The sequence below is a fragment of the Palaemon carinicauda genome, chromosome 34, assembly GCF_036898095.1.
Source record: "Palaemon carinicauda isolate YSFRI2023 chromosome 34, ASM3689809v2, whole genome shotgun sequence".
NCBI classification, from domain to species: domain Eukaryota; kingdom Metazoa; phylum Arthropoda; class Malacostraca; order Decapoda; family Palaemonidae; genus Palaemon; species Palaemon carinicauda.
This window is the reverse complement of record NC_090758.1, coordinates 76,695,709-76,712,684: the sequence shown is the minus strand read 5'-3', so window position 1 is coordinate 76,712,684 and position 16,976 is coordinate 76,695,709. Positions and strand designations below refer to the sequence as shown.

The 16,976-nt window shown below is 36.7% G+C and overlaps 1 protein-coding gene across 1 annotated transcript; it reads right to left on the bottom strand.

Moving 5' to 3' along the window:
- Positions 1-3,087: 3,087 nt before the first annotated feature.
- On the bottom strand, positions 3,088-15,767 carry Non1 (nucleolar GTP-binding protein 1). The gene is made up of 11 exons (XM_068357495.1): positions 15,632-15,767; positions 11,736-11,815; positions 11,157-11,327; positions 10,461-10,779; positions 9,735-9,850; positions 8,002-8,193; positions 7,172-7,336; positions 6,070-6,202; positions 5,562-5,776; positions 4,281-4,679; positions 3,088-4,129 (listed from the first exon to the last, which is right to left on the bottom strand). The coding sequence occupies exons 2-11, from the start codon at positions 11,781-11,783 to the stop codon at positions 3,977-3,979; spliced, it is 1,911 nt and encodes a 636-aa protein (XP_068213596.1). The 5' UTR covers positions 11,784-11,815; positions 15,632-15,767; the 3' UTR covers positions 3,088-3,976.
- Positions 15,768-16,976: the final 1,209 nt, after the last annotated feature.

Genomic DNA, 16,976 nt, shown 5'->3' with positions numbered 1-16,976 from the left:
CATCGGGTAAGTATATTCAAAAATTTATTTTACTAAGGAAAATAACATTTTAAGAAGTGTAACAAAATTAAAATTGATATTTCATATATATAAACTATAAAAACTTGTGGTGCCTGTTTAAAGGCCACTCATGAATGGCAGAGGCAAGGGACAGTGACATTGCCCTAGCAAGCAGGACAATGCCCCAGAGACTGGCCGTATATACATATGATCACACCCAAACCCCCTCACCACCCAAGCTAGGCAATGGCTGCTGATGACTCAGCAGATAGACCTGTAGTCTCCCTCAAACCCCCCATTCTTAGCTCACAAGGATTGGTGAGGTTGCAGCAACCAAAGGAACTAAAGAGTTTGAGTGGGACCCGAGAACTCCAGTCTGGCGATCACCAGTCAGGGACGTTACCACATCGGCCACCACAAGCCTGTCTTGGTGTTTGCCCTTTCCATTACTCCCTCAACCTTCTCACTCCCTGTCTACGACAGTAACAGTTTGAATCAGGTTTCTGAAACTGACAAGGATTTCAAAAGCTCTGAGCCAGATACCAACTCCTGTACCCTCATACAGAGAATCATTTTCCCGTGTTCTCGCACAAATAGCAAAATGCTGACAGTCATCGGTTCCTGCTTGGTTGGTGGAACATCAGATTTCTCGGACAGAAGTTGGAATACTGTGACCCATTCAGGGTAAGTCTACGCTTGTTGAGTGACCAAATTCAAGTGGGAAACAAGAACAGGAACTTCTAGTTAAAAATGGTTGGAGAGTGTTACACAGAGCAGCAATTGAACTGACGGGGAGAGCTGTAGAAATTTTAATTTATGAGTCGAAACTGTCGTCTTCATTTGGGTTGGAGCAACAAACTTTGGTACGATTAAATAGAATATGTTTTCATGTCTTGTAAAGCCACTTTCTGCAGTAATATTCTTTTAAATAAGGGGTGAAAATCAGAATTAAAAAGGGAATCTGAACAGTTAAATTTGGAGAGTTCAAAGAATGTAATAAAAGTCAGAAATCTTTGCCAGTATAGTGATAAGCAATAATAAATTTCTTTACACTTAAAGATTTAAAGGCCGATCATGAATGGCAGAGGCAAGGGACAGTGACATTGCTATATCAAGTAGGACAATGCCAAAGAAACTAACCATATATTAAATGATCCGCACCCAAGCCAGGACCAGGGAGGGCCAGGCAATGGCTGCTGATGACTCAGCAGATAGACCTATAGGCTCCTCCAAACCCTCCAACCTTAGCTCACAGGGATGGTAAGGTTGCAGACACTAAAGGCACTAACAAGCCTGAGCTGGACTCGTACCCCACACTGGCGAACACTAGGCAGGCGTAACCAGTGAGTCCTTGTTTTTAGCCAGCTGATCTTGCCGTCATATAAAGGTCCTCAGCTTTCAAACATTCACAGAAATAAAAACACAATTCCAACTGAAATTGTAAATCTCAGATAATGTATCAAATTTTTGTACATTGTAACAAGATAAGGAAACGGTAATAAAACAATATTATACCATATAATACACTAAGCAAAACGACATTTGCAATAACCTGATATTTATTTAATAAAAAACAAAACTATTTGACTTTTTTAGTTAGAAATCGTAAGCATGGGAATCAGGTTAAGCCTACCTTAGGCCAAATTGTACTTACAAACCACTTCTTGGAATCTATCTTGTGAGTCGAGGACCTCCTGTATATATATCATGAAGTCCTTCAGTATTTTGATAAAACTGTACATATATCATGAAGTCCTTCAGTATTTTGATAAAATTAAGTACTGTACTTCAAGAAGTAAATTAATTGGCACTCCAATATGTACTTATTAAAAAAAAAAAAATTTTAAGCCACAGGATCTTATCTTTGAAAAATCTTATCTATTATTTGTACTTATTGAAAAAAAAAATGTTTTTAAGCTCACTGGATCTTGTCTTTGAAGATTCTTATCTAGGGGACTTGCTACCTTTTTTCCATCAGTATCTTCTTAATTTTTTTCTGGCATTTATATTTTTTTTCAACTGATGTTTGCATGTTCTAGAGTATTTTCTTTAATTTCATTAATATGAACTGATGTTTGTATATTCCTTTATATTTTCTTTAATTTCATTTATATTAGCACCTTCTTCTGTAGACTTGTTGGCTCACACTACAAGATATAGCTATAATTCATATACTGTATACAATGCGACCTACAATTACTATTGTCCCATTTCTTATATTTTCTTAATCTACGATTCCTTTTTACATTTATTACTAAGTCAGCTGAAAACTGCAAATGTTTTTTCACTTATAACAACCATTGGTCATAAGTATAATCCTGACAACCTCGTATAGAATTCAAAGTCAAGTCTCTCAAATATAGCCGACAGTATGGTCAAGTATATTTTAACACCCATTAAGATAAGTGGGTGCTATTATAGTATGCTATCTACCGTCGAATTTCTACTATAGTATGGTATCTACCTTAAAGTATGTTATCTACCGTCATTGTTAATCCTCCTGTTTGATGAGGATTATCAAACAGATTACTTACCACAAGTATGTTATCCTCATTGGACTTTAATGATAGTTTAATAATATTTATTGGAAGGACAACATGGGTACATAATTATAAGCAGTTTGTAGGTTAGGTTAGGTTAGGTTAGGTTATCAAGTCAGTAATGATCCTCCTTATTAGAGGCGGATTAGCAAGTAGATCGTATCATTAGGGACTGATGGTAGGTATCATACTACAGTCAGAAAGGGGTGGTAGATAGCATACTATAATAGCACCGATAACTGATATGGCTAACCCAAACATTGTAACGAATAAGTCTGGGCCAAACGTCAATCTTATTAAAAGGCAGAATATATAACACTAAGTTAGACTCCTTTTTCTTGTCACAGCCAGATTAAAATTCATACAGACAGTCCTGTCTAGTATCGAGACTCGGAAAGAAAAGGCAGGACTGTTGGAATTAACTGTAGACTTTTTAAAATACAGTGGATGGTATCTCTTTAAATCTAAGTAAAAGAATAGCCAGAAGTATAAAATAATCCCAACATTAAAAATATCACAAATGATAAGAAGCAAAGTAAACACAAGATTATGAATATTATACAATTTATTCATTGTAAATTAATTACAAGTGCCCCTCGCTGTTACATCTAGCACAGACAGGCTTTATCCAATTATGCAAGATCTTTCGAATCCTGCATTGCATATACGGCTGCTCTGGTTTCTCTGAAGATGTTCCAAAACATTGTAGGAATTCTTACGGCTCCTATTAACAAAAAGATTTCCTAAGGCAGACCGATATATTTCACGAGTAAAATAAAAGCTTGCCGTTTGAAGAACAGCTCGAAAGTGTGCAAGGTCCCGTCAACAAATACTTGGTCACACGAACGTCTGAAGTCTTAATATTCCATAAACTGGTTTCATAATATAGTATGGTTAGGAAGTCGTCAATATTTGTGCATGCATAAAGCACAATTGAAAACAATTTATCAATTCTTGTATAAACCCGTCAATGAAATGACTTAAATATTATAGAATGAGCAAAACCAAAAATCCTACTTTCCAATGAATTTTAAATACATTTCATACTTCCAAATGTACTTCAGTAATCATAATAATAACAATAAAACCTCCTAAGATTTTACACAATATCTGCAAGGAGTAAAATTATATGAAATCAAGAATCATATATTTCATGGTACATTTGATTCTTGAACGTCGAACTCAAAACGTACACTTGAAAATACAACGAACTTAAAGACGTCTCCATCAAATATTAAAGTCCACGAAAAATCAATTGACAAATTTCTCAATGTTTTCTTCCAATTATCTAAACGGAATTCGTTACATGTAAAGTTCATACAAACCCCTTTCTTAATACAGTACAATATACGCATGTGTTTTCTGCTGCCGAATTTATCAACCATATGGCAACAACTGGAAATGACCCAATTACAAAATAAATGAATCTTAGCCCATTATCTTCGACTGGTTTTGCCGAGAGGCCTCTTCCCGGCAAACAGATGCTTAGGCTTCAGGTCGACGATGCGTCGGTCGCTTTCCGAAACTTTACCGGACTTCGTGATCGTGGACCTGGATTTCTCGCCGATCTTCTTCATCTTCGATGCCATCTGTGGAAATAAAAAAAGGATGAAGATATAAATTTGCAGCTATAAATCGATATAAATGCCATCTTATATCTAACGAACGATGGATAACTATGTACGAATACATAATATTAAAGAAAATGACAAGAAAAAAATCTTTCATCAGTATCCTCACCTCTACGTCTCTCACTCCGGACTGATCGCGCGGCGTTCTCGAGGCCGACCTTGACCGGGCCAAGCTTTCCGTGCGCGCCTTCTTCAGAGGAGGTCTTGAGGAGCTCTTCGTCCTGGTGAAGTGTGCTCCTCTAACATCAGACATGTCCACGCCCAGCTCTTCAAACTCTGATCGCAGGCGAGACACGGACCTCTCGCGCTTCCTGGAGGCACGGGAGAACTCCCTCTTCTCTTTGCGCCTGTCGACTCTGCGGCAGATGGCGTTGATGATCCTCTTCTCCTTGATTCGCTTAGCCAGGTCCCCGATCTCCTTTTCCATCTCTGTGTCAGAACGGATGTCCAGGTCGTAGTAGCCGTTCTTCAACCTTTCTTCTTCCTCTGCTTCAAGCTTTTCCAACTTCTGCGATGTAAATAAAAAAAGTTATCGATTGGGTTGAATAATTGTAACAATTTCAACAAATTAAAAAAATATATCAAAGTAATTTCTGCTTTTCCTAATTATACATCGAAATTGATAACGAGGTAGCTAACGACAGTTAGGTACCCTTGCACTATCTCATGACATAACTTCACACTCTTGACCTTCAGCTAAGGACTGAATGAAGTGTTGGTATGGGAAATTTACCTTTAAAAGAATGTTTCTTTTAGCTATGAAAAACAGAAATTACCTTTTAGTCTACTCGTATACAGTACAACCTTTCGTAATTGAAAATAGGAAGACACTTATGGGTGGGTATCAGGTCACCATGGAACCTAACTGTTTGGTTTATCATCATCACAGGAATATGCCATTTTCATTGGTCCCGTAAAGGAGATGACTCCATGCTATATAACAGCCCATCATACGGATGAGTTGGCTATCAAAACCAGGGCAGTACTTGGTTATATACATTGTATTTAGCCAATGATGGAATCTTAACCCTTTTACCCCCAAAGGACGTACTGGTACGTTTAAAAAAACTCATCCCTTTACCCCCATGGACGTAACGGTACGTCCTTGCAAAAAAATGATAATTTTTTTTTTCATATTTTTGATAATTTTTTGAAAAAATTCTGGCATTTTCCAAGAGAATGAGACCAACCTGACCTCTCTATGACAAAAATTAAGGCTGTTAGAGCAATTTAAAAAATATATACTGCAAAATGTGCTGGGGAAAAAATAACCCCTTGGGGGTTAAGGGTTGGAAATTTCCAAAGAGCCTGGGGGTAAAAGGGTTAATAGGGGTTTAAGCCTTCTTAACAACTCTTGGCTTAGGACACACGGCGGTGACCATCTACTTACCGAGAATATTTCCGGGTCGATGAAGTCGGCGATGTTGTGCCCATTCCAGATGTGGGGGATCACGTCGTACTTCCACTCGTCGTTTTCCAAGTCCTTGTTCTTGTTCAAATCTAGAGTGTAGTCCTCCACGAGTTCCTCTTCCAGGTCCCTCTCCAATCTCTTCAGTGGTTTCGGCTCCTCGCTGTCCTTCATCTCTCGGGCTTTAATAACGGCCTCTGCAGGATGGAAATTAAGCGTGAGATGATGCGGGTCGAACGTAGACTTGAAAATAAATGATTGTGATAATGTTCTATCTCAACTCTTCATGTGCAGTGAATGTTAAGGGAGGTACCCCTGAAGATATGGAGATGGCGTCTATCCAGGATAAGTATCGAGTTCTTTAGTGTTGATGTTAGCAACAAATAAAAGAGGGCTCTAGGAAAGATGTTCAAAGATATTCATGATGACATCAAGCTATAATGGATGTTGAGATTAGAAAAAAAAACACAAATACAAACTTAAAACATACCAGGAATGAATGGTTTTCTCTCCTTGATGTCCCTCTTTGCCGGCATGGCTACGTGAACCCGATTCAGAATGGAGTCGGCCTTTCTCGTGCGGAGCTTGGCGTCAACGCGGTGGGCCAACAAGCGATCGCAAGCCTGATAAATAATTGGAAATAAAGTGTACATTATCGGTAACAGTCAAACGTTATCTGAAAAGCCTACATCATATTTTATTGGTCGCTAAAGTATATGGTGTCAGGATCAACATTGATACCATTTTTATATAAAAATAAGCATAGTATTTGTTTATTTCTTACATATTCAAAAGAGGAATAAATTTTTTATGAATGAGAAGATTTACAAGACCCAAAAACCATATACAACTAGAAGCAAACGTTGCAATAAGAAAAGGGGATGGGAAAAAAAATAAAAGAGAAAGCAGGAACTAAGGTGAAGTAAGATATAAACATGTACAGCTAAATATAAGGGCTTACAGATTCCTGCTTTTACAATTAGGGTTGTAGCTTAGCTAGTAATGATAATAATAGATGCTTTTCCAACTCGGGTTGTAGCATAGCTAGTTATAATAATAGATGCTTTTCCAACTAACATTGTAGCGTAGCTAGTAATAATAATAATAGATGCTTTTCCAATTAGGGTTGTAGCGTAGCTAGTAATAATAATAACAATAATAGATGCTTTTCCAACTATGGTTGTAGCTTAGCTAGTAATAATAATAATAGATGCTTTTCCAATTAGGGTTGTAGCGTAGCTAGTAATAATAATAACAATAATAGATGCTTTTCCAACTATGGTTGTAGCTTAGCTAGTAATAATAACAATAATAGATGCTTTTCCAACTAGGGTTGTAGCATAGCTAGTAGTAATAATAATAACAATAAAAGATGCTTTTCCAATTAGGGTTTAGCGTAGCTATTAATATTAATAACAATAAGATACTTTTCCAACTAGGGTTGTAGCTTTGCTTGTAATAATAATACCAATAACCTACAGTTAGCCACAGAAGGCACAACATAAGCAGGAACACTCTCATAAGGGGGTTCAGTGTTTAAAGAATGCGAGTCAAAACGCGACTCGAAAACACGACGAGGAAATGAAACTCACCTCCTTCTTGACGTCCATCACTCCCTCTTTGGTGAGCGTCGACATCTCCACGACAGGGATGCCCTCCTTCTCCAGGGCCGCGATCATGGCCCTCTTCTCCGGGTACTCCTTTCCGAGCCGCTCCAAATTCATGACGTCGATTTTGTTGCACGCGACGATCAGAGGCTGGGCGGGAATGATTTCGCGTTTAGTTTTACGTCATAAAAGAGCATATATAAATATTAGTGCCTTTTCAAACAAGTGTTTTTTGGTACTGTATTTGATGAAAGAAAAAGAAAATTTATCAGCAAAAATGCTCAAGTCAGAAATTTTTTTTTAACTATTTTGAAATGATATTAACAGACCATTTCACTTTTATTTTGACCTAACCACTATAATTTAAGTGAATAACCATATCTCAACCTTTTGTTCTACCTTGACCTTCGACCTTAACATGTATTAATTGACGTGGATTTTCAAACACTCAAATATGAACCAAGTTTGAAGTCTCTGTGATGACGTGCAAACTTATGGCTGATTACGTGAACTGGACATTTTGCTTGACCCTGACCTTTGATCTTCCAAAATTTAATAATTTCCAGCTTTTTACATAAAAGCTAATCCCTGCAAGTTTCATTACTTTACAATTAAAATTGTGGCCAGGAAGCTGTTCACAAACAAACAGGGTAAAACATAACCCCCTTCCAACTTCGTTGGCAGCGATAACTAAAGTTCAGCAATGAAGTATCAAAGTTATAAACACAAATATCGATCAAGTAACCTAAAATCCAGCGTCAATAAAAAAATAAAAAATAAAAAAAAATAAAAAACCATCACCTATTGTAAAATACCTTATTAGCAAACAGCGGCTTAATGCTCTCGAAGATCTTCATCTGCTGTTCGATTTCGACATCGCACGTCTCCGAGATGTCCAGGATGAACACGACCACGGATCGGATGTGAGCGAGAGCCGTGATGGCTTGCAACTCGATTGTGTTCATCTCGTCGAAGGGCCTGTCCAGGATACCTGGGGTATCCACGACCTGTAATGGAATAGTGGACATTGGAAAGACTTAACCCTTTTACCCCCAAAGGACGTACTGGTACGTTTCACAAAACCCATCCCTTTACCCCCATAGACGTACCGGTACGTCCTTGCAAAAAAATGCTATAAAAATTTTTTTTTTCATTTTTTTGATAATTTTTTGAAAAAATTCAGGCATTTTCCAAGAGAATGAGACCAACCTGACCTCTCTATGACAAAAATTAAGGCTGTTAGAGCAATTTAAAAAAAAATATACTGCAAAATGTGCTGCGAAAAAAATAACCCCCTAGGGGTTAAGGGTTGGAAATTTCCAAATAGCCTGGGGGTAAAAGGGTTAAAAGTAATATGGGGTGGGATTAATGGAAGAAGACGCAAGGAATAGTAATAGGTGGAGATATTGACTCGAGTGGGAGACTAATAATGTTAAAAGATGGAAAAGATTTGTTTGAAAATGGCAGAAAAATTATTACAAAAAAAATTCTGACCATGAACAGTAGAAAAAATCATGAAGTCTGAAATAATAAAGAGTTTCTATAAATAAAAAAACACTGTGTTATAAAGTATGTTTTCACTTTATAGAATGAAAAATGAAATAATAAAATACATCTTATCCAGCCATTTATAACTTAAAAACTTTTAGAATCATATGACTTGACTTTTCTTAAAAGTTGACAAAATCATTTTCAAAGCATCTATTTCAAACCTAGGGTGAGCTGTCAAGTAAAAATTAGTACATACATACATACATTACATATACCAAGGCACTTCCCCCAATTTTGGGGGGTAGCCGACATCAACAAATGAAACAAAAAAAAAAAAAAAAAAAGGGGGGGGGACCTCTACTCTCAACGTTCCTCTCAGCCTGACAAGGGACTCAACCGAGTTCGGCTGGTACTGCTAGGGGTGCCACAGCCCACCCTACCACATTATCCACCACAGATGAAGCTTCATAATGCTGAATCCCCTACTGCTGCTACCTCCGCGGTCATCTAAGGCACCGGAGGCAGCAGCAGGGCCTACCGGAACTGCGTCACAATCGCTCGCCATTCATTCCTATTTCTAGCACGCTCTCTTGCCTCGCTCACATCTATCATTTAATTCCAGCAAAACCATTTATGCATTCTAGACAAAACAGGAATCAAGACACTGCTGGAAGTATGGAGTATTTGACAATGGATACCAGACACTATTTTACAGATTTAGAGTCCATTCAGAAAAGGGATTTTGACGAAGGAAAAATCTATTTCTGGGGAGAGACCTGTGACGCCCGGTGAAAAGGGTCCTTCTTTACACTTTTCTAATATAAATCTTCCAAATATACCAGAGAAAGATAAAAGCATGGAATGCAGAGGTTACTACCCTCACGCGATCACCTTGTTGGTGTCTTGTATTTAACAAGGGCGTGTAGAAACCACTATTCACAGGCTGTCTTCCATTTAGATAATCCCTTCATCAAAGGGGAGGGCCGTGGCAGGCCCTAGAGAATACAGTTGGGCTACCCCACCAAACTAGTAAGAGCATCCAAAACCTCAAACTGACCTGCCATCTGAGGTACTCGTAATCCGTGTGGCCGACGTACAGCGATTTCGTGGTGAAGGCGTACGGCTGCACCTCAACGTCGGCGTTGGTTGTCATGTTGATGAAAGAGGATTTACCTGCGGAATAAAACACGGAAATTATTATTACTACTCGCTAAGCTACAACCCTTGTTGGAAAAACAGGATGCTATAAGCATAAGGGCTCCAACAGGGAAAATAGCTGAGTTAGGAAAGGAAATCAAGATATAAATAAACTAACCTGAAGTAATTAACAATCAAAATAAAATATTTTAAGAACAGTAACATTAAAATAAATCTTTCATATATACAGTAAACTATAAAAACATTAAAAAAACAAGAGGAACAGAAACAAGATAATGTGCCTGAGTGTACCCTCAACCAATTTAACTACTGTGATGTACTTCTATTAAAAAAAAATTTTCCTTGTATGAGATAAACACAGTTGCCTTCTTTTGGAAGGACTTTTTGCTTTGGCTTCGGGCTAGACCGAAGTCCCGATTGGCTGCCCTGCCTGACACCGCTTGGACCCCAGTAGCGTATGTTTGTGTGTTGTACCAGCCGCTAGTGTCCTTTCTACTTTTTAAGCTTTAAGCATTTCAGATGCGAGTTTATTTTTGGTACAAAACCAACCCAAAAACTGTTAATGTAATGTACGTAAAACAGAAGTCAATACAGTCCGTTATTAAAACCAAAAAATCTAAATTACCGGCATTGGGGCAACCGCACAGCAACAACGTCCGGGTGTTGGGGTCGATGGAAGGCAGCCTCGACATGTGCTGACGCACGTCCTCCAAGTACTTCAGGGGCGGCCCCTGCTTCTTCATGATGGTCACCATGCGACCCATGGCGGCCTTCTTCAGCTGCTTGCACCGGTACAGACTGTCGCCGTACTTCAGGAGCTTGGTGTAGTCGCTTCCCACCTTGTCGATGAGGTGCTTCGCCATGTTTATTTGACCGAGCGACAGCTTGAAGTGGTCTTTGTTGTACAGGGTGTTCATCAGATCGGCATAGAATGGGTGTACATCCTGTAAACAAAGTGTACTGGTGGTCAGCGACAGTTACTGTCATCAACTAACGAACGTAAAGATTGAACAGGTGCGACAAATCATAAATATTCCTACAGTAATTTCTTAGTATGATCAATTTTCTCTCTTTAATAGCTGCTAAAATAAGATATATAGATAGTAGTTATTCAATAGATGATTATATTACAAACCATTTTTATCGGGGAGGAAAAGATATAAGTTGCAATCTTTCAAAAGAATTACTGTAGAATCTATCCAGAATTTTTTTATGATGAGAGAGAGAGAGAGAGAATATTACAAACACGAGACGAAAGAATGCTAATACGAGAGAGAAAGAGAGGGAGAGAGAGACGAAGAATATACCGTAACAAACTTACTTCCAGTTTGGGGAAATCATTGAGAATGGTCGTCAGCTTATCGTGGAAGTTCTGCTGGGTGAACTTCACCTTCCTCATGTAAAACCTACGTATACGAGATATCTTGAAGTGCCTGTGTATGACGGTCGGTGTTTTGCGCTGGGTCTTCGAGAGTATGATGTCGATGAAGTCCTGAAAGAAAAAAATTGCATAGTTATCTTGAAACTTCATGTCCCTGCATTGATAATTGTATATTTTCTATTGGGTAAACAATTTCATTTAGGGAAAATACATATAATCGATAGTCGATATGCTCTCAGAATTGTCCCCATTAACCCTTTTACCCCCAAAGAACGTACTGGTACGTTTCACAAAACTCATCCCCTTACCCCCTTTTGAAAAAAATTCAGGCATTTTCCAAGAGAATGAGACCAACCTGACCTCTCTCTGACAAAAATTAAGGCTGTTAGAGCAATTTAAAAAAAAATATATACTGCAAAATGTGCTGGGGAAAAAATTACCCCTTGGGGGTTAAGGGTTGGAAATTTCCAAAGAGCCTGGGGGTAAAAGGGTTAACGAAGTATAAAGCTACGTGATTACCTTTGCACTCGGCACGACCGTGATCTTCTTGAAGTTGTAGTGAGACATTGTTGCGGAGTATTGTGACGGACAAGATATATCTGAAAAATAAAATTAAGTGGTTGTGAAACAATAAAAGAAACAATGAAATTAACTTAATACAGTATACTGTATATAAAAATTTAACAGCAGAACTTACCTTAAGCATTCCTAGCTTTATATGTACACTACGATATGGTAAACCAATGTAAAATTATATACAGTAGTGTACGGTAAACTTGTACATTATATAGTTGCCGATTTCTTCTAAGAGCTCCGTGGAAACCTATAAAAATATGCATTGCAAAATTACACGAGACAACCAAGGCTAATTACAAATAATAAGCAGAAATATGCAAGCTCTTCCCATATGCCCTGCAGAAATCAATAAACTTTAGATTGCAGTTTATAAATAATTTTGGACTTCTCTTCCTAGATTGCTATTTTCGCTATTTCCTGACTCTTGAAGCTTTCTTCCTTAAAGAGCTATTCTAATTCACTACAATCTGTACTTATGGATTTCCTTGAAAAATCGAAGGCTGCCTTTTCGTCAACTAAAAGCAACAATATTTCTCTACGATGGGAACATATTAATGCTCTATTTCAACCACCTGTGAGTCCTAAGACCAAAATGTCACGTAATACGACATGAGCCGATGTTTAAGAAGTTATGACCAAAATGTCACGGACAGCAATACGACATGAGCCGATGTTTTAGAAGTTGTGACCAAAATGTCACGGACAGCAATACGACATGAGCCGATGTTTTAGAAGTTGTGACCAAAATGTCACGGACAGCAATACGACATGAGCCGATGTTTTAGAAGTTGTGACCAAAATGTCACGGACAGCAATACGACATGAGCCGATGTTTTAGCAGTCATAATTTAATAATTATCACTTATCACTCACACCAACTTCATATAGACAAGCAATTTTCTACAGGGCATCTCATTTAGAATAGTTAAGACAACACATTTCAGTGTGACTTCGGTACATAAAAATTGCCTACATATATCTTTGGATGGATTGGTAGAACTTCAAAAGTTCAAACTTGCAGCTGTTTTTATATTGAACAGGCAGACATATCTCTTTTATATTTGAAAGGTCTTTTAATGATATTGTTATTAAAACATTTCATTTTAATTTATTAATCTTCATTTAGTTTATCTATTTCCTTGTTTCTTTACCTCATTGGGCTAATTTTCCCCGCTGGAGCCTTTGGGCTTATGGCATCCTGCTTTTCCAACTAGGGTTGTAGCTTAGCTAGTAGTAGTAGTAATAATGGAATCACAAATTTGGCCCCTATGGTATGATGTTCGGACATGGAAGGCCATTCATCACCAAGTTGGAACAGGCGGAAGACCACTCGACCTTCACGTCGTTTCCCTCCCAGCACAATGTCACTTCTCTGGCTGACTCTGTCTTACGCTACCAGCATCCTTAATCTCGAATCCATCTCCCACGAGTGTTTGTTAAGCAGCTAGTGTCGAGTTACGTATTCTTTAGCTATGGTAAGCAACTCTTCTAGGAGAAGGACACTCCAAAATCCATCCATTGTTCTCTAGTCTTGGGTAGTGCCATAGCCTTTGTACCATGGTTTTCCACCGTCTTGGGTTAGAGTTCTCTTGCTTGACTCTTGCTTGAGGGTAAACTCGGGTACACTATTCTATCCTATTTCTCGTCCTCTTGTTTTGTTAAAGTGTTTATAGTTCATTTAGGAAATATTTTAACGTTGTTACTATTCTTATATTTTATTTCTCCTTGTTTCCTTTCCTCACAAGGCTATTTTTCCTGTTGGGGCCCCTGGGCTTATAGCATCCCGCTTTTCCAACTAGGGTTGTAGCTTAGCAAGTAATAATAATGTAAGCGTACATATACACCTCATGTTCAATAATGAATGCTAAAACTACAACTCGAGGATTGCATCATGCGTCAAACAGTTTCTCTGAGTAGAACTTCATGTTGTTGTAAGTTAATTGTATAGTCTTTTTTTTAAAACCTTACTTTTAACTGTTACATTTTTCAAAGGTTAAGTATTCATACGTCCACTGTAAAAGAACTACGGTGCTAACAGCGTACAGTATTTACTCTGTAGTACTGTATACGAAATACAGTAGAGTACTGTACCTAAGTACAGGACCCCGTCCTCACAAATACAAGCGATCACTTATGTACAGTACCCCGTCTTCGCAAAGACAGGCGATCACTTACAAGTGATGTGCGGTCTCGCCTTACCTCATTAAGCTGTAGTGATATTACTGTACATAAAGGATGGCATGACACCATAAGCATTATGAACTGTCTCATTTGTACTGACCCATTTAGTAACGCACAATTACCGGTAGAATTATATTTATGGACGGGGAAACATTTTGAAGAGAAAATATAAGTTAACCTGTTGTAAATAACGTGATTTAACCGAATTTGACCTTCATTTCAACCGCAAACAAAACAACCGGAGCCTTTGTATATCAGCGGCCAGTTCCTCAAGTGTTGATTAAAAATGGACGTCAACTAACCTAACCTTTCAACTCCTAACCTAACCTACAAGCCAAGTCCTTACCTACTTACCTAACGCAGGGGCGCGACCCCCCTTACAATGCCGTATTCTAAGATAGATATAATAATAATAATATATACAGGTGGCCGCTATCATACATACACCCCGAACAACCAACTCGACTACTTCGTTCCCCACTAGACGCTCACTAAAACTGGTATAACTGAAATGGAGTAAAATTTGGTGAAATGATATTATTTACTACAGAAAAACTTCATTTTCTATTCAAAATGTTTTACCTTAATTCTAATGGTTCTTGCCTCCCCGTGCGCTCGCTTCGCTTGTGAAAAAAATAAAAATAAATACAACAAGCTCCTTGTGTACTGGCAAGCGGTAATGTTGAGCTGGGCACGCTAACGTTTATGACAGATTTCTTAAAACCTTGCGAAAGAGGAAAAACATAAATTTGCTATGTATTGGCAAGCGGTACATGCTGAACTGTGCACCCCGCTTCAACTGGTTCTTATTTAGGTAAAATTATAGTTACAGACAGGACAAAATTTTGAATAGAAAATACAAGTTTTCCTATAGTAGGTAACGTGCTTTAACCGAAATTGACCGGAAAATAAGTGTCATTTTCAAAGAAAACGTGAGTTATTCTATGGGAAAAGGCTGTTAGTAGAAAAGCTCTTCCCGTCTCTTAATATAAAACCGAAATTAGAATTAATAAAGAACAATTACCATTACTTCTATTCAATATATGGCATCCATCGGCAAATTTCTACTTGTTCGTTAAAGCCAGCGTTCACCCACACACAGGAGCCTTTGTATATCAGCGGCCAGTTCCTCACACGTTTATTAAGATTGAACCGGTGACCCCCTTACACTGTCGTATTCTAAGTTAGATTAAATAATACATACAGGTGGCCGCTATCATACATACAACCCTATAAATACATATACATGGTAAAGTTTTACTGTATTACAGATTCCCATATATATATATACATACATATATTATAGCTTTCTTATTCCTAATGCATAGCTGTACCACATCAGCTGCCTACCTTAGGGTACCTGGTACCTTAAGGTACAAGGTACCGTAAGGTCACGGTACTGCAAATATGTACGTTCAAGTTTATTGACCTAAATACAATTATATATACGAAAACATTTCAAAATAAACATATTAATCCAATAATTGATTATTTCAAAGTAATTATCATAGTTAATAATAATAAAATTAATAATATATATACGAAAATCACCTTAATCTAAAAATAAATTGACCCTTGACCAGATTAACTTTCCCAGCCACACTTAATTTCGGCCAAAAATTGGCCTTAAATTGAATAAACTTTAAATTTCAACTCACCAGAATAATTGAGGCTTTTAATAAATCACTCTTAAATCACCAGTTTCCTTAACACATTTCATAAATCACTAAAATAAGCGGTTTTCTGTAAACAGAAGAACCTGCACCAACTACCTCGTGTAGTTGTGCTTTTGATAGAGGTGAGATATAGTAACTAGATGTGGGATTACTTTCAATATTTTAGGATTTTCTTCCGCCATTTTTTATTGTACATTTATATTTTATGAATAATCTTTTATTTTGATGAATTAGATTGCATTATATATGCATATATTTATATATTTTCAATTATTATTCAATCAATGTAATTTCCGAGTTGTTTTTATAGTTAAATAGCTTTTATCACATCTGTAAGAACACCATACTAAGTGGCTAATTTCTTCTTATATATAATAAAACAATATCTAAGTGATAGAATTTATTGAATATCAACATAAATACAATTTATTATTTCTGAATAGTAAAGATTTATAAGCAAAATATATAAATTAAACTATGTAAATAGTCAACATATGATCATATGTTATTGTTGACAAGTTTAAGTATTTTACATATCTATGATTTCTTCTTTATGGTAATATTGAGACTCGGGATTTATTATGTAAGAAAAATCAAACAAAACAATATTATTAGAAATATATTTTATCAAATTACATAAATACCATATTATATATTGATAGCAGAGATAATAATAATGTTAATAGAGAATATAATTTATATAATTACGTCAGGTTATGAAAGAAATAGAAGAAATAAAGGCAGAAATTACGAAATGGTTTGTAAATGGCAATAGTAAGAATTTTAAAATTTAAGAGAAGCAATTGATATAATTAAGGCAAATTTATCTTATATCTAAAGTAAAATTGCAAATATAATATACATTTTAGACAATTAATATTAGATAAATATTTTAGAAACGAAATACTCAGATATTTGATAGATTATACTTAATCTGTAGAAGTATTTAAGTAATTTTGTAGTTAATTATAGTACTTAAAACATTTAAATTGTTAATTATTTAGTTATAAACATTAAGTTTATTGATTTTTCACATATTAAAAGGATAAATGGGGTCAAGTTATGTTTTATAAATTAAGAACTAATCATTGTCAGAATTTTTATATAGAAAGTAAAGAAAAACAATAAACAAAAGAACAAAAACAAAAAACCAAATGAGAAATATACACTCATCTAGGCTTGTCACGCATTCTCACTACTTGGCTGAACCACCTCAAAGGCTGATTCCTCCTTTTACCTTGAATAATTTCATACACACACACACACACACACACACACACATATATATATATATATATATATATATATATATATATATATATATATA